Below are 18,338 nucleotides of genomic sequence, written 5' to 3'. Positions count from 1 at the left end.
ACTATAGCTTAGGTAACATTGCTGAGTGACACAGATAGGCGCTACAGTTTAAAAAATTTACATATCGCTTCTGCACTTCCCTTTTTCTTGTACCTATATAATTTCTATCCTCCCAGGTGACTACCAGACTGGTAGAAATTACTCCTAGAAATAAGGCCGCCAGGTGTACTTCTGTGTGTATTATGATTTGGTAATTTCTATTCGTGTGCCGTCGAAAGTTATGCTATACGATGGTTAGGTTATTCAATGTTAGTTCATAGAATCTAGTTCAGGTCTGACATTATGCATTATAGATTAGGTACCTACACCTACCAGGATTTACCGAATACAATGTGACCCTGGCCTAGTCCAGTATAAGCGAAGGAGTCCACTCCTTTGAGTAAGTTAGCAGTTAGACAGTCAAAAGAAAAAGGTCTTTGTCAAGTTTTCCTAGACTTCAGAATTCTGAAAAGGGGTCAACTTACGTGAACCGAACTGTAATTAATTAACTATTCAGATTTGTTTATTTAATTCATATAGATAGTTTATTTACTTCGGAAGAATTGGTCGTAGATACAGATTTATAAAATACTGCGAGCCGCATGCAGTCTGCGGGACTAGGGCTGCTGCAATATACCTACCTAAAAGATATCAATATTATCAATGGCATGTTATTGTGACCGAAAAATAGTTAACGACGTGGCAGACAACACATGTAGACAAATTCGAGTATTAAACCATCTTTTTACTAATGTATAAAGTTATTAGTTTTAGCCTAGAATCCCTTCGATTATAAATAAACAAAATTAATCCTACATATCCTGAGATACAGCACAAAGTTGCGTGTACGTTCAGCCACATGCGTATGCGCAGCTAAGTTTGCGATTAAATAATATATTTTTATGAACATTCGATTGATCTTGAGCCTGGCTGGATAGTGGACACCTGTAACCGCGCGCGCTACATTCTGATTTCAAACTTAAGGACTGCCGGTTGTTTGCCAACATTTTGTGTAAAAATATACACAGCTAAAAATTAATTATTTAAGAAATAAACCACTAAGATGTTACTTGGACCGTAACTGGCCTGTTGGTGTGTCCGTGAGCTTAAATTTGGTGCAAAACATAAAAAGACAGTAAGTACCTACTCTTATAATTATTTTATCTTGTAGTGCATAATTATCATTTTGATTTATTCTCGCAATTTCAAGTTCAGGGTATTCAACTTTTTTGTTTCTAAATCGTTACCCTTTTGTTGTCTGAAATATAAACAAGTTGTTAATATCTTTGAAACAGTCAAACCTGTCGGTGTATCTAGAAATAAACATTTTATTAAAACGGGATTATTTGAATCAAGTGTGAGTGCATAATTGACACACTTCCATACATTTGCAGATCAACGACACTATGCGGCCCAAGGACCGACTGACACTGGCATGGATCCTGCTAACTCTGCGGACTACCATCGGCCAAGGCGAGTTTACGGAGAATCTTCCAGACAACGTGCGGGAGCAGAGGTCCTACCCGCAGACGCCCATCATCGACATGCTCATGCAGTCCGTAGCTCCCAACTACACTCCATCATCACCGAACGATATCTTCGACTTCCTGAGAGACAGTTACCCTTTGCCAAACGGTAAGACTCTACAATATGGCATCTTAGTTTTACCACCCTCTTATTCCTATACTTTTGTATCTTACCGGATGAAGGCTTGGGCGATAAGGCATCCTTTGACGTTATTTAATTCTCAGGTCTTTGATATGCGCGAAGAATAGCAATAGAATACGGGCTAAAGCGACTAGCGAAAAGTTGCAGCACTGCTCTGTGCCTACCCCGCAAGGAACCTATACTAAGCATGATTGCATTGTATGTTGTGTTTTTGAGAAAAAAAAGAGTAGAGTAGTCTTTTTTCTTGTCAGGAGCTTTCACTCCCGATTACATGCACAAAATATAGGTAAGCCGAACAAAGCGTTGGCACCTCATTCTTGAATATTAGTTCATAGAATGTAGTTCAGGCCTTATATTATAGATTAGGTACACCTACCTAGACCCAGGATGCCGAATACATGTGACCCTGGCATAGTCCAGTCTAAGCGAGGGAGTGGACATTGGACAGCAAGTTAGTAGCTAGACTTCCTGAGAGACAGTTACCCTTTGCCAAACGGTAAGACTCTACAATATGGCATCTTAGTTTTACCACCCTCTTATTCCTAAACTTTTGTATCTTACCGGATGAAGGCTTGGACGATAAGGCATCCTATTGTCCATTGTTCCTATACTCTGTAATATATAGATTATATTTCGGTATTTCGCTTTTAGGTATTATATGCTGTCCAATAAAATTCCATTACATTATTTGTTTTCAAACAATGGCAGTGACTGAGCCCAAAGCAGGCTACTTAATGCAATTCTTTACACTCAGCCTTTGGCAGCTGCTTACGAATCGTCACCCCACCTAGCCCAAGACGCCTCGTTAGACCTTAATTACAATTAAACTTGGCCGGCGCAATAAAATGATTCACAGGCGACCTCAAAACACTGCAACTAATTACAATGCACTTCCAAGCGCTTCAATATCACTTGTTCATTGCAACGAAAATTTTCCAGGTCTAAAGTCTCCTCTGAAGGAGTATGATTATGTGATTGTGGGTGCCGGGTCGGCGGGCTGCGCACTGGCGTCGCGGCTCACGGAGGACCCCGGGGTCACGGTTCTGCTGCTGGAGGCAGGTAGACCGGAGCAGGTGCCCACTGACGTGCCCGCCATCGCGCCCTGGTTCCAGTTCACCGACTACGTCTGGCCGTATTACATGGAACGGCAGCCGAATATGTGCTTAGGTGGGTAAAGCTCTGTCGTTTATTTATTGAAGCTCATCTGTAAACTTGATACCGTAATATTATATTGTTTATAACAAGCATTATCTATTTATGTGTACATATAAATAGATTATGCTTGTTATCTATTTGATTCGTGTTGTTTATTGTAAACGTTAATTATGCTACACGAGTAGGAACTAAAGCGAGACTTTCAGTGATCTTGAAAGCATCATATTCCTATCACATATCCCAACCTACAGTCAGACCTTATCTTTTGATGTGGATACCTGGGGAGTTAGTACCAGAAAACCTGTTTCTTTACGACAACACCAATTTAGGTACCCTAAACTTATTTTCGGAACTTGTAGAATAACTTGAATAACGACACATTGTAGTGAAATTTAACAATGATCGAGCGAGGGCGGGTTGATGTAGTAGGTACCTCGAAATTCATCGTCGTCAATGCCCTAACAGCCTCTAACATTTTTTTTATAGCAGTAAATAGAGTAAGATAAAAGGGTATTTGCAGCAGCCGGTTATTCACATAACTGGTGATTTGAAGACATAAACTTGTCACATGCAAAGTATTAAAAAGCTCTGGGTATAATAACGTTGGTGCAAATTGCCCTTCCTAGTTTGAATGCGTTCATTTAACCAGGTAATAGATTACAAACCTGTGTGCAATGTAAGTCTAACACAATCACAGTAATGGCATGTATGTCCATACTAGTTTCATTAAAATAATTATGATCAACGTCCTTTTGCACGTGCGCGTACATCAACCGTGATGATCTGTGTACATCGCGGGTGACCATACTTGTCTGGATTTTATAGCATCTAACAGGATACCGAAAGCGCGTCAAACAGGGCGACCCGCTGTCTCCTAACCTGTTCACAAGTTGCCTTGAGGAAGTCTTTAAGAAGTTGACGCAGTCATGGGAGAATAAGGGCATCGATATCGGAGGCCACAAATTGACAAACCTCCGGTTCGCTGACGATATTGTCCTATTCTCCCACTCAGCACCCGAGCTCCAACAAATGTTGCGAGAGCTATCCACGGCAAGCCTTGAAGTTGGACTGATGATGAACCGGTCGAAGACGAAAGTTATGACCAATATCACGAAACGTAGGGTTGAGGTAGACGGGCAGGAAATACAATACGTCAATGAGTACATTTACTTGGGCCAGATAGCGTCCTTCGAAAACAGGCAGGACAAGGAAATTGATCGTAGGATTGAAAACGCCCGGAAGAGCTTCTGGTCCATGAAGTCGCTAATGAAGGGCAACCTACCTTTGTCCCTGAAGCGTAAACTCATTGACATGTGTATCCTGCCTGTCCTAACCTACGGTGCTCAAACATGGTCACTGACTGAGTCTCAAAAGTCCAAACTCAAGGTTTGTCAGAGAGCGATGGAGCGCAGTATTTTGGGAGTAAAGCGAACAGATCGCATTCGCAACACCGACCTGCGCTCCAAAACTCAAATAGCTGACGTGGGTGCCAAGACTGCTAAACTGAAGTGGGACTGGGCGGGGCACGTCTGCCGTATGCAGCCGGAGAGGTGGGCAAAAAATGCCACCAAATGGATACCCAACAACGGCCGCCGACGCAGAGGCAGACCAGGAAAGAGATGGCGGGATGACTTGGACAATTTTAACACGGAATGGTGTGAGCAGGCCCAAGAAAGGGATAAGTGGAATGTTCAGGGAGAGACCTTTGCCCAGCAGTGGGACAATAGAGGTTAAGAAAAAAAAAAAAAAAAAAAAAACAGGATACCGGCCGGAATTCATTAAATTATTTCGGCACTGAAACTGGCTTTGTAAACATCACGGAAAGTTTTTTGTATGCTAAGCGGTTCGCGCTTATCCATTACCATCTCCGCAATTTAATAGCGATATTGCTATCTGCATCGTTTTAGAATTACCTACGAGTTAACATAGTTATTCAATGATTTATAGATAAATAGGTACATAATTCGCCAATAATTCTAAAATAACGCCTTGCTATATCGGTAATTCAACTACGAAAAAAAATGTCTTTGTCAGTTTTCAGTACTTTTGCGCATTTTATTTCCGAATCTCTAACTTCTATTCCGTCCATGTTGTCCACCAGGTATGAGGAACAAGCGGTGCTTCTGGCCGCGCGGGCGCGCCGTGGGCGGCTCCAGCGTCATCAACTACATGATCTACACCCGGGGCCGCCCCGGAGACTGGGACCGCATCGCCAAGGATGGGAACTACGGATGGTACGTTACATGTTTAGGGACAGTCTTCAGGCTGTCTACTGACAATGATATTGGCTAGTTCTCTGACCACGGTGGAAGGAACCATCTTGAGCTAACGGCTGACTGGTGTTACGTAAGTAACACCAGAGATCTGGGTTTTTAAGAGACGTTGGTTAAGGCGTTATTCACCACTATATAGAGGTATAGGGCATAACATATACCGCAAGAATATACGAAGCATGAGTATTACGATGTGATACCTTTTCGTCTTCAAATGCCGTAGCGTATAGGGCATGCCAGATTTCTATCGTTCAATTTACCTGAAAAGAGAAAAAAAACAATTTGTTATTTTCTGTACGTTTAACATATTTACTGCGTTAAATTAACTGTTTATTTTATATACAGTACAAATTATAAATAATGCTATAATCTATTTCAGGTCCTACTCTGATGTGTTGAAATATTACATGAAATCAGAGCGCAGCAATTTGAGAGGCTTCGAGTACTCCCCATACAGAGGAAGAGCTGGGAATCTCAATGTTGAATTTATTGAATACAAGTAAGTTTCAGTAAGATGCTGTAGGTTCTCAAATATTATTAAATTAAATAACATAATATCCTTTAAACTTTAATTTGGTTCCCAATATAAACTGACTTTATTGATTTGCAGGACTCCCCTAATTGAATCGTTCCTAGAAGCTGGCAGAATACTAGGTCGTCCAACAGTAGACTACAACGCCCCGGAGGAAATGGGCTTTGGCTACGTGCAGGCCACAGTGCTGGGGGGCAGGAGAGTGAGCGCCGCCAAGGCTTTTCTGCACCCCTACAAGAACAGAACCAACCTACACATCCTACCAGTGAGCAGGGTCACCAAGGTACTCATCAATCCTGAAAATAAACAAGCCTATGGAGTTCAATATGTCAGAAACAAACTGAACTACGAAGTCCATGCCAGAAGGGAAGTAATACTGTCAGCTGGACCCATAGCGTCTCCTCAACTGTTGATGCTCTCTGGTATAGGCCCGAAGGAACAGTTGTCCAAGCACGGGATCCCGTTGATCGAAGAACTGCCGGTGGGACAGACACTATACGACCATATAACATTTCCCGGACTAATATACACACTAAACACAACGAGGGTGAGCTTAATAGAGAACAGGGAAACTACACTCAACACGGTGGTGCAGTGGCTCCAGTTCGGTGACAGCGCCATGGCATCCCCGGGTGCGGTAGAAGGAATCGGTTACATAAAAACACCAAATTCCAAAGAACCCGCTGATATTCCTGATATTGAGCTGATCAGTATTGGCGGCTCTCTAGTTTCTGATGGCGGAGAAGGCGCCAGCAAAGGTGTGAGGAGAGGAATGACCATCTCAGAAAAGGTATTCGACGAAGCCTACGGGTCCATTGACGCTACGGAAACATGGAGTGCATTCCCTATGTTGTTGCATCCGAAATCTACGGGATATTTGGAATTGAAAGACAACAATCCATTTAGCTTTCCGCGGATGTATGGAAACTACCTGACGGAACGCGTGGACGTGTCAGAGTTTGTAGCATCGATTCGGTACATCCAGAAGATGGCTTCAACAGAGCCTTTTCAGCGGTACGGAGCACGGCTGCACCAGCCACGGTTCTCCAAGTGTCGAAAGCTGGAGTTTGACTCGGACGAGTACTGGGAGTGCGCGCTGCGGGTGCTGGCGGTGAGCCTGCATCACCAGATCGCGACGTGCCGCATGGGGCCGCCGAGTGACCCCCGCGCCGTGGTGGACCCGGAGCTGCGGGTGTACGGCGTGGGCGGCCTGCGCGTCGTGGACAGCAGCGTCATCCCGCGCACCATCTCCGCGCACACCAACGCGCCCGCCATCATGATAGGCGAAAAAGCAGCTGATATGATCAAACAGAAATGGAGTTTCTTAAACAAAGGCTCGTGAACAAAGATTTTAGGTTTAATTATCAATAAAATTTATAATTCTAAGGTCATAAAATGATTTTTTTATTGTGTGTAAATCCTTTAATTAGTGCGTTAAAAAATAACTTGTAATTTTATTATGAAACGAGGGTTTTGAAATTGATCTTTTGGTACAAGTTACAACTTACGAGGTGACAGAGTTTTCTTTATCTTACAAACAAACAAAACAAAAGTTAATAGCGACCAGTTTTGCGGCTGGGCATCGAACCCTGGAACTGTAATAAGAGGAGTGGGTTGTGGAGTCAACTTGCACACGCAGCCAAGTTCGTTGTCTTGAACCATTTGCCTGATAATAATCAAGTGTCTTGGCGAGATATTATCTTGGGTTTACTAGGTACTTTAGCAGCGTCCACTGCTTGTCGTGCCATCTGGTTTTGCGTGCGCGAATGTGATCCCGTTAGCCTCTGCTTTGGCCGTGGTCAGTGTCCACTCGGTTAAGGACATTGCCACGCTTGAGAGGAGCGCGTCTCCGAATTCAACCTGAATAATTAATTTAATACAGTATTCTTTCCGGTTTTAGTGAACAAAACATGTGTAAATCTTTACTTTTACGGGTGACAGTGATTTTAGTTATTTCAGCGGTCACGTTAAGTCAAGATGATGAAGGTTACCAAGAGGGTCAGTTTGAGGATTACCGCAACCCGTATGCAGCTAAAGTCGGGGATGAGGACTCTTCGTACTACTCTGGTCGAGACCGCAGTGATCGTCTGCTGTGGTCCTACCCTCAAACCCCGATGATGGATATGCTACTACAGACTGCTGCCCCGTATTATACTCCGAAGAACCCTCGGGATTTGTTCGACTTTCTGAGGGATTCGTATCCTTTGCCTGGTGGTAAGTTTGAGATTTATTTTAATAATATTGGCATGGTCAATCTTATGATCACTGTACATTGGATCCTTACGAATGTGGTCTCTCATTCCTGCTTATTACGCCAGTTACATCAATATAAGTAATGTAATTCAAATTTTACGTGGGGTTATCAAATAGCATTACATATTTTCAGGGGGGTATGTAGATAACGGTTTTCCATTTCATTCGACACTGACCTGACACACCTGTAGTGTCTAGATTTTTTATGCATAAATAGCTTAAAACCAGTTCATTCAAAGTTAATAACCCCATTTAGAGCAAAAAAACTTGCTTATGCTGAACATGTATACCGTAAAAATATAATACAAGTACTTATGTCAAAATAAAATGTTACATTGTGTTATGCTTTTATATTTCATTATTTATTTAAGTACGCTGCTACACTTTTACCTCGTCGTAGGAATTACCAGAGTAAATTACGACTAGGTATAATTTAAGAAAACTGATGAGATTTGTTTTGATTTCCTGCACTTACATACATTGGCCAACTTTTGACTTTTTTGGAGGGGCTTGAAGAGTGGAGTAGCATACCTAGGGCATTGTTCATCTCATCCATAAGACAAAGCGTATATATAGGCAGCGAAAATCAAGCTAAATAAATGTTTGTTTAATCTGCGTGTTTAAACATATTGCGTACGAATGTGTATTTAGTAATGTATGTCAATTAATTGGCCCAATATAAACATCATCATACGTGACTTAAATATTGAAAGGATCCCAGCTACCGCATATTTTTTTTATTGACTTGTCTAGGTCCAATTATGATTATCTAGCATCGATATGTGTCTAATGTATAGCTACTAATAGTAGCCTACTCTAGCTGCCCGACAGTATGTTTCAAGAATAGGTTTCGTTTTCAACGTGAAAGAAGGACAAACAAATTATTTTTACTTGTATAATAAGTGTCAGTATTTTAAATACTACAAGTACTAGGTATACTTATATATTTTTTAGGGTTTTGGTGAAAAACACGAGACACTAGAGCGCGTTGGTAGTTATTGGTAGCAAGGTTTGCCACCGTGGATTAGCTAGTCACAATAGAGTCATTCACGAATGCGCTTGACGTATACAAATTACAGGTGACCCGTCACTCAACGAGACACCTTTCTTTCACCCCAACATTATACAAAACCCAATAACCTCCAGGTCTAAAATCCCCCTACTCCGAGTACGACTTCATCGTGGTCGGCGCGGGGTCCGCCGGTGCTGCCGTGGCGTCCCGCCTCACTGAAGACAGGTGGGCCTCGGTGCTGCTGCTGGAGGCCGGCCGGCCCGAGATGCTGCTCACAGATATACCCAGCATGGCGCCCTACTTCCAGTCCACGGACTACGTGTGGCATTACTACATGGAGAAGCAGCCGGGGGTTTGTCTTGGTATGTATCGCAGATATATGAGTTCTGATTGCAATGTTTTATTGGCTTTGGCATCAGGTTTTACTCGTACTGAATGCTGGACGTAGACATTCATAATAGGTTCTGGATCTATGAGTATCGTTACGACTGCTGTCTACTACATTTTAGTGCATTTCATCATGTTGAACATACCTAGTCATAAGCACTAGTTTTTCAGCAATTAGTTATATATTTTAATTTCATAAATCAGAAATAACATTTGTAGTAGCTGGTCACTTCAGACTACCTTCAAAAGCCGTCGCATTTAAATCAACTTCACAACCTCATCTCCAGGTATGAAAGACCAGCGTTGCTTCTGGCCGCAAGGCAAGGCGGTGGGGGGAGGCAGCGTGGTCAACTACATGATCTACACGCGCGGCCGCCCGCAGGACTGGGACCGTATCGCCGCCGACGGGAACTATGGCTGGTATGTTCTAATGATAATGCATCTCCTTCTTGTAACTTTCTTGAATACCGTCTACCAATGCATAGGCTGGCAAAATGACATTTTATTCAGACCAGCCAACGAATTGGATTATATTTATTGGCCCAAGATCAGTATTCCAGATTGCACTCACTCTATTTAACTATTCTCCACAAACCTTCTTACGTAATTTACAATCATATAAACAAAATGTGCAATTGCAGGTCATACAATGATGTACTGAAATATTACATCAAATCTGAGAAGGCGAATTTGAAAAAATACGGGAAGAATCCTTACCGAGGGAGAGACGGCGAAGTTTCAGTCGAATCAGTAAACATTAGGTAATCATTCTGTTTGCTTTTAGAATGTATTAAGTCCATTACAGTATTTACTCGTCTTAGCTATAATTCACATATGTACATTTCAAGAACAAATAGTAGACCCTACACTACAGCCTAAATACTTCATATGGTGCGTGTTTCATTTCAGAACAAAGTTGGTGAACGCATTCCTGGAGAGTGGGCGCGAGCTGGGGCACCCGACGGTGGACTACAACGCGCCCGACGGCTTCGGCTTCGGCTACGTGCAGGTCACGCAGCAGCGCGGCCACCGGCACAGCTCCGCCAGGGCCTACCTCCACCCGCACAAGAGGAGACACAGCCTACACATACTACCCGAGAGCAAAGTCACCAAGATCCTTATAGATCAACAAACCAAAACGGCATACGGAGTCGAATATGTACGCAACGGAGTCAAACACACCGTGAGGGCACGCAAAGAAGTCATCCTGTCTGCTGGCCCAATAGCCTCACCACAAATTCTCATGCTGTCTGGAATAGGACCCAAGGATCACTTAAATTCAATGGGTATTCCTGTCATCAAAGATCTGCCAGTCGGCCAGACTCTTTACGATCACATTTGCTTCCCTGGAGCCATTTTCACGCTGAACGGAACGCACACGGACACCCGACTGAGTTTCTCAGAAGAACAAGCTCTGGAGGTGAAGTCAATAATGCAATGGTTTAGGACAGGTGACAGCGCACTCAACTCTCCTGGGGCTGTCGAAGCTATCGGTTATATAAAAACACCAGTGTCTGACGATCCCGAACTAGTCCCTGACATTGAGCTCATCAGTATCGGAGGTTCCATCGTGTCCGATGGAGGACGAGGTGGAAGCAGATCAGTGCGAAAAGGAATGAGGCTCAATGAACAAGTATACGATGAAGCTTTCGGCGCTATTGACAATGCAGACACCTGGAGTGCTTTCCCAATGTTGCTACATCCAAAATCTAAAGGTTACGTCCAGTTAAAGGACGCGAATCCTTTCAGCCATCCAAAACTAGTAGGCAACTATTTAACAGATCCGAAAGATGTGGCGACTTTTATAGCGTCGATTCGTCACATACAGGAGTTGGCTTCCACACCAGCCTTCCAGAAGTACGGAGCGCGGTTGTATCCCGCCCGATATTTGACATGTCCTGATGCCGAGTTCAACTCTGACGAGTATTGGGAGTGTGCTGTCCGGACGTTCACTGCAACCCTGCACCATCAGATCGCCACCTGCCGCATGGGGCCGCCCTCGGACCCTCTAGCCGTCGTGGATCCAGAGCTGAGGGTGCACGGAGTGAGCAGGCTGCGAGTGGTGGATAGCAGTGTGATCCCCCGCACCATATCCGCACATAACAACGCTCCAGCGATGATGATCGGAGAAAAAGCTGCAGACATGATTAAAGCCACTTGGGGTAGTACATAAGCGACCGGGATTGTCTTTAGATAATTATTATAATGTATGTACTAAAGAAAACCTTGTTTAATTGCCCTGCAATTGTGGCATTCCTATTCTAATGATATGGAGTAAATTCTTCCAACGTCCTGCAGTATGAGTAGTCAGCTACTCACTCGATGCTTATTTCCCGTCAACGTTGTAAATTACTTAGTAATTACAGAGTCGGGCGTGTAATGATAGCAGTTCACTGCGTTAGGTCAACAGCAGCCTGACTTTGACTCACAAATACCGGTATTTATTTCAATAATTTGATTACCTACCAATGTGTCATATAATCTGCGCCCGTCTAATTTAATCAGATAATTGTTATTATTTAGCCCCTGTTTCACAATGTCTGGTTAGTCGCTACCTGTCGGATAAAATACATGCTGTCACTGTCTAAAAAATAATAACAGAGAGTGACAGCATGTATTTTATCCGTCAGGTAGCCACTAACCAGACATTGTGAAACAGACCCTTAATATAATAAATGTATTTTTAGGTACATGTATATTTACTCGTATAAACGATATTTTGATGAAGAAAATAAATAAGTGAACAAAGGCACAGGAAACCAATCGGTAACTAAACCATTCATTTACATTACCTAAGGATTCAAATACTAGTTTAGAAGTATTTTTCATTTGAGAAGTAACGAATGCAAGTAGTCTCAAAATTCGTTAAAGCTCTTTATGTAAGAACGAAGGTTTACGCGGAAAAAATCTCAACTCTAATTCGCACTGCACATTCTGAATGAGTTCATCTAAAAGACTGGTTTACATTGGCGCTGCGGTTGTCTCCGTGTAATGTAGGTGAGTAGGTGTAGGTTGTATCGAGAAGGTCAATATTTGGGGCAACATTTTCTGTCAGCATTGTTCACTGTCCAGTGTCCACTGCATTTAAATGCATAATTCATAATAATTAAGTACTGCATAACTTACCCCAAAAGGATATAATTTGCATCATTATTCGTTATACACAGGGTATCCTAGTGGGGGAGCTAGGGATCTTAGTTTTACTAACTTGTACTCTTTTTCGAATCTAATAAAGAAATTTTATTATTATTATTATTATTGTTTAACACAAGGAATTTGTGTATAAGTTCCTAGCTGTAAATTTTACGATTTTCATCTAATAAATTGTAACGGTGGGTTCAGAGAACAGTTTTGACTGTGAAGATAAAAGATATATTATAGCATAACGGTGTTAGTATCTCTATTAAAATAAATAGTGGAATATGAATATAAACCAATGCTTGCGGAAGAAGTGTAAATTAGTTCACAATTTTTTAATTACGCATATCAAGGATAACTAGCATTAGTTAGGAAAAGAAAACAGGTAGGTAAGTGCCTGTCCAACTTGCTTATGTACTCGGTTCCTGATATTTTTTATGTACATAAGCAGGTAATGTCAAATTCGCTAACCACAGACATATCCTCAAGGAAGCTTCCTTTCATACAGTATACAGACCTACAAAAGCTACGCTATGCTGTCGCTATCTTTCCGATTATTTCAATGTTTTCACTATCATTTTAGCAAAGGGCAAAATTGATTCTAAGAAATCTGTTGGTGGTACTAAATGTAGGCCAAAGTACAAGGAGAAGGATAAACTGTCAGCAAAAATATTATCGAATGAAAGTAAACTGTCTGTAGATTTCAAGATCACCAATTTGACTGTTATATATTTTTGGACTTGAAATAATAGTCGTTGGTATGGGGTCAGTATATGGTAGGCACTATGTAATTTCACACGGAAAAATGTGTTGACAACCTGTAGCTATAAGCTTAATATCATTTCTTTCCTAGCCCATGTTTTCATGCAGCTATTAAAACAAAAAAACTAAATGTTTTGATTCAAAGCTAACAATAGGTTGTAACACAACCAAATTGGTACAACAAAGACATTCAGACAGCCAAATTAGTTATCATGATATTATTCTGCTGAGACACAAAACTAAATGAATAATCATGGGGACCGAAGCAGGAGGCACTGCCCGGAACACGAGACTCAAGTTCATTAACATTGCCAAAAGTTATAAATCAGCAAACCGGTTTAATCTAAGAAACGAAAAATGTTAACAATTTTATAAGGCACTGTGATTCACATATCAACATCGTTCTCTGTCGTAAACAGTTGCTGTCACGCAATGAAGGATTTTTTTGCGTGTTGTTTAGTTTTTCTCTTGTTTCGGCGGTTGGACGGCGGGTTCGCTGATGATGGGTCAGTGTTGGTGGATGAGACGAGGTACGCGGTGCCGGTGGCGTGTGGGGGCGCGTACTGCGAGGGCGCGCGGCGGCGGCGGCAGGCACGGGTGAAAAGCCGCCTGCTGGACGCCATGCTGCAGACCCCGATGCTGAAGGTGGGACCCGACGACCGAGGGAAGGACATATTCACGCTTTTCAGCGACGAATATGATATACCACAACGTGAGTTTTTTAATTTATACCGATGTAGAGTTCAATGTGGGGAAGAAAGAGCCATGTCAGTCACTTGTCTAATTAATCAAAACCTAGTGCTTTAAGCTTATAAAAAATAAATAAATAGTCACTTATTTCAGGCTAGACACTAGCTACTTATGACAGACCGCTGTTTTACATCGAATCGATGGAATAAATGTTTAAGTCGATCCAATGGTTACAATAAATTAAAGTTCCTTCTACCTACCTTGACACCAGTAGCGTTATCTTATCACACGCATCATTGCAGGTGCTAATTAATGTGTAATAATTAAAGTTATAAAAAAACTAAACAGCTTATGAGAAAGCTGCTATAAAATGACACTGACTTCATCTGTGTTGGTTGGTTACATTATTTATCCGAATTTGGTGGACTAGAATTGTCACTATATTATTATAACAAGTTTATTCAAAATTCACAAAAGGTCACGCAGAAATCTCTATATTTAAAATGATTAAATCGAGTATTTCTAGTTTATAACTCAGAAAGCCAAGACAAGCTGATAGTAGATAAGCCTCTGACCATGACAAACTCGTATCGGTGTGGTCGGAAGTTGTCACCACACAACTCGTACAGCGTACAACCACTCCATCATCATCAGCCGCGTGCACTGTTGGACACACCCCTCTCCGAAAGACAACTTTTACCGGCCAGCACGTCTACCCTCACCACCCCCAACTAAAAACCAAACTCCTCAATTTCCAGCATTCAAAGGGCCGCTAGTCGAATACGACTTCATCATAGTCGGTGCTGGTTCAGCGGGCAGCGTTCTGGCGTCGCGTCTGTCGAAGACCCGACAGGCGTCGGTTCTGCTGCTGGAGGCCGGTGTGGGGGAGACTCCCTTCACCGACGCGCCCGTCATGGCTCCCCTGTTCCAGCAGACCGACTACGTGTGGCCGTATCTGATGGAGCCACAGCCGGGAGTTTGCATGGGTAAGGGTTTTTGAGAGACGAGATTATCGTTGCGAATATAACGTTCGTATGAGGCTATCTATATCGATGACAACTTGCATAATGCTCAGTGTAAATTGAGGCGAATAAGTAAAGACGCAAAAGTTATGAGATCTTATGTAGAGCAAAGATTCTGACTCTTCTTTTCATTATACTTCACACACATTATAAATTGACACTATCTATCACATCTAAGCCATCTTCATCGACTTCCAATGTCAGTGGTAATAAACATCAAACATGTTTTTTTCTAATCATAATTTCCATAATATATTCCAGGTATGGACCAGGAGCGATGCTTCTGGCCCCGCGGGCGCGCCGTGGGCGGGTCCAGCGTCGTCAACTACATGATCTACACGCGAGGACTGCCGGTGGACTGGGACAGAATCGCTGCTGACGGGAACTACGGCTGGTAGGTGCTGCGATAGATCTTAATTGTAAGATCCTAACTGTAAGGTCTTTAATCAGTCTATTGATAGTGATTAAAGACCTGAATGAGATGCCTTTCCATAGAACACATAAATCCTAAATCACTCCAGCTCCTTAGCTTTAACGAAAGAAAATACAAGGCTCGCTAAAACTAATACTGTTTTTTGTGGCATTTTCAGGTCTTACAAGGACGTGTTGCCGTATTTCATGAAATCGGAAGGCGCCAACCTCCGCGGACTAAAGCGCTCACAGCAATGGCACAACCGGGACGGCGAACTGTCCGTCGAATATGTACCGTTCAGGTAAACTATATAACGTATATTATATAGTTATCAAATATTTGTATATGGTCACTGTATATTTTCTAGTACAAATGGAGGGCCAAAAAAGGTTCTTATAAGAAAAAACTGAACTTTCAGGTCAAAACTATCAAAAGCATTCTTGGACGCTGTAAAACTACTGGGTCACCGGATCGTGGACTACAACAGTCCGGACGGCATCGGCTTCAACTACATCCAGTCGACGACGCGCCGCGGCCGCCGCTGCAGCGCCGCCAAGGCCTTCCTCCACGACCACAAGAAGCGCAAGAACCTGCACGTTTTGACCAGCAGCACTGTCACAAAAGTGCTCATACACCCCAACAACAACACCGCATACGGAGTAGAATTCCAAAGAAACGGCAAAGTATACCGAATTCGAGCAACCAAAGAAGTCATCCTATCAGCTGGACCTATAGAGTCTCCTCACTTATTGATGCTGTCAGGAGTGGGCCCCAAAGAGGAGTTAGAATCGCACGGTATTCCGGTAGTGCAGGATTTAAAAGTTGGGCAAGTGTTGTACGACCACATCGCCTACCCCGGCCTGACGTTCATCCTGAACACGACGAGGCTGACTATGATGGAGAAGAACGTCGCAACTGTGCAGAACGTGCTGCAGTACCTGCACTACGGGGACGGGCCGATGTCCTCGCTGGCCGGCGTGGAGACCATCGGCTACTTCAAGACGAACGCGTCGGACGAGGCGGGTGACGTCCCGGACATCGAGCTGCTCGGCTCCTGCGCCGCCATGCCCTCCGACGAGGGACACATCGTAGCCAAAGGCATACACCTCAAAGACTCCTTCTACAATAACGTATATAAGGAGCTGGAAAACATGGACACGTTCACGATACTGTTCATGTTGCTGCACCCGAAATCTGTAGGTTATATGAAACTGAAGTCGGCAAATCCTTTCGAAGCACCAATGTTGTATGGAAACTACTTGACGCACCCCCAGGACGCCGCCACCATGGTCGCTGCCATCCGCTACATCATGAAGATCGTAGACACACCTCCGTACCAGAAGTATGGGGCGAGGATACACACAAAGAAGTTCCCGACCTGCAATCACCTGGAGTTCGACTCTGACGCATACTGGGAGTGCACCGTGAGAACCATCACCACCACTCTTCATCATCAGATTTCCACATGCAGGATGGGTCCTTCTACAGACCCTTATGCTGTAGTGGACCCTGAGCTGAGGGTGTATGGCGTGAATGCTCTGAGAGTGGTGGACACCAGTGTGATACCTCGCACCACTGTAGCTCACACTAATGCGCCAGCTATCATGATTGGTGAGAAAGCGGCTGATATGATTAAGCAAGCTTGGGGGTTGACTTAGTTACACATTATGGACTATTCCAGCTTAAGTAGAACTTATTTATTTTAAACTTAAGCAACATCCTGTAGTTAAGTGTTGTATATTAAAATATTTTATATTGTTTAGAATAGAATTCTGGTGTAAGTATTGTTTTTATAACATCCAGGCTTGGCCAAAGGAAATTACTGCCTAGTGCCTAATGGCCAAGCTAACTAATTGTTTATTAATTAAAAACATATAGCATCTGATGTATTCACCCATTATTATTTATGTATGTCTGGAGCAACTGGGATTTGTTGGCGGGATCAAATATGTGTGAACTCTCCAATTAATTAAACTAGCACAATTATGACAAGAATAATTAGCACTACTGTAAGAATTGTATTACAGAATGTAAATAATAGAGCACCTATTTGTTGGATAGTATGTATTTAACTCTAAAACATACAATACTTATGCCATGTCCAAGGCTAGGTTATACATAAATGTATAGTTGACCTTGTGACATATTTAAAAATTTCCTGATATAATGTCAAAAATTTTTGTGATCTAACTAATACATATTTTTTGAGCTTCACTTGTAGCCATTCTTTCCTCGTCCACAGTATGCAAGCTAAAGTAAAGCTTTTTTGTTATTTCATTTGGGAGCATAACTAGGAGTCTGTATAGGCAGAAACATGCTGGATAACAGCCTTCTTAATTCAAGAGCATTGCTGCACCCGTTCTCCATTAATGTTAGGTTATGCAGAATGAATTATGTAGTAAAATCCCAGCTCTAATGATGCACATAAACCGATCTTAGGGAACACAGCATCTTATAACAATGTATGGAATACAACTAGATACAGGAAACCCCAAACTCAGAGAAAATTTATATATACATAGGTAGGTAGGCTTGTAGAATATAAAATTGGAAATATTAAATCATTATAATCTACTCTGATATTAGTTAATAAATATTTGGTTAGAGGTTATATTCATATCAGAAACTTTAACACTGTAACCTAGGCTGCTATAATACTGCAGGTATTCAAATCAAGCCGAAAAGATGATACACATTTCTAAATTGCACTCTGGGTACATAGTTCTAATCGTACGCCTGAGTCATCGTTAAAATAGTTCTAAATTAGTGCCTCTATTGTGATGTATGTTATTATCAATTTTTCTCACCTGAAACTATCAACGCCTCGTTCGGGCCGACGGTGTGTACATTCCCCATGGCTGTCCTTGTTAGATATCCACTTTACACTCACCAATCACAATTCTCTATCGAGTTATTTGATTTTAAAACTGATACAAATAATCAATACAAAACACAAACAAACCGCACAGTGTCCCAAGGACATTGACCACAGATTAACATTGAACATTTGACAGTGACATCGTTCGGATCCGTTCTTTTCCATAATCCATCTAAA

At 42.4% G+C, this 18,338-nt stretch overlaps 3 protein-coding genes across 4 annotated transcripts in view; 2 read left to right on the top strand and 1 right to left on the bottom strand.

The window, feature by feature from the left end:
* Positions 1-18,273, bottom strand: part of LOC105390242 (flotillin-2) — a 195,508-nt gene extending 177,235 nt beyond the window's left edge. For both annotated transcript variants that reach the window (XM_038118864.2, XM_038118865.2), the window contains exon 1: positions 18,091-18,273. In XM_038118864.2, the coding sequence (XP_037974792.1) occupies positions 18,091-18,139 (49 nt within the window). In that variant the 5' untranslated portion in view covers positions 18,140-18,273. The remainder of the gene's footprint in view (positions 1-18,090) is intronic.
* On the top strand, positions 907-6,992 carry LOC119693902 (glucose dehydrogenase [FAD, quinone]-like). Its single transcript, XM_038118854.2, has 6 exons — positions 907-1,114; positions 1,374-1,614; positions 2,587-2,814; positions 4,904-5,036; positions 5,455-5,574; positions 5,686-6,992. The coding sequence occupies exons 2-6, from the start codon at positions 1,386-1,388 to the stop codon at positions 6,947-6,949; spliced, it is 1,974 nt and encodes a 657-aa protein (XP_037974782.2). The 5' UTR covers positions 907-1,114; positions 1,374-1,385; the 3' UTR covers positions 6,950-6,992.
* On the top strand, positions 7,103-11,483 carry LOC119693908 (glucose dehydrogenase [FAD, quinone]). Its single transcript, XM_038118869.2, has 5 exons — positions 7,103-7,821; positions 9,007-9,234; positions 9,547-9,679; positions 9,901-10,020; positions 10,169-11,483. The coding sequence occupies exons 1-5, from the start codon at positions 7,518-7,520 to the stop codon at positions 11,430-11,432; spliced, it is 2,049 nt and encodes a 682-aa protein (XP_037974797.2). The 5' UTR covers positions 7,103-7,517; the 3' UTR covers positions 11,433-11,483.
* Positions 18,274-18,338: the final 65 nt, after the last annotated feature.

Source organism: Plutella xylostella, chromosome 16 (assembly GCF_932276165.1).
Source record: "Plutella xylostella chromosome 16, ilPluXylo3.1, whole genome shotgun sequence".
Taxonomy (NCBI): domain Eukaryota; kingdom Metazoa; phylum Arthropoda; class Insecta; order Lepidoptera; family Plutellidae; genus Plutella; species Plutella xylostella.
This window is presented reverse-complemented; position numbering and strand designations above follow the sequence as displayed.

Excerpts from the sequence above, each read along its gene's own strand:
- LOC119693902 (XM_038118854.2), top strand. The coding sequence starts at position 1,386 with ATGCGGCCCAAGGACCGACTGACACTGGCATGGATCCTGCTAACTCTG. Across the intron at positions 2,815-4,903 it reads GCAGCCGAATATGTGCTTAG|GTATGAGGAACAAGCGGTGC; the intron begins GTGGGTAAAGCT and ends GTTGTCCACCAG. Across the intron at positions 5,575-5,685 it reads GTTGAATTTATTGAATACAA|GACTCCCCTAATTGAATCGT; the intron begins GTAAGTTTCAGT and ends ATTGATTTGCAG.
- LOC119693908 (XM_038118869.2), top strand. The coding sequence starts at position 7,518 with ATGTGTAAATCTTTACTTTTACGGGTGACAGTGATTTTAGTTATTTCA. Across the intron at positions 9,235-9,546 it reads GCAGCCGGGGGTTTGTCTTG|GTATGAAAGACCAGCGTTGC; the intron begins GTATGTATCGCA and ends CCTCATCTCCAG. Across the intron at positions 9,680-9,900 it reads GCCGACGGGAACTATGGCTG|GTCATACAATGATGTACTGA; the intron begins GTATGTTCTAAT and ends GTGCAATTGCAG.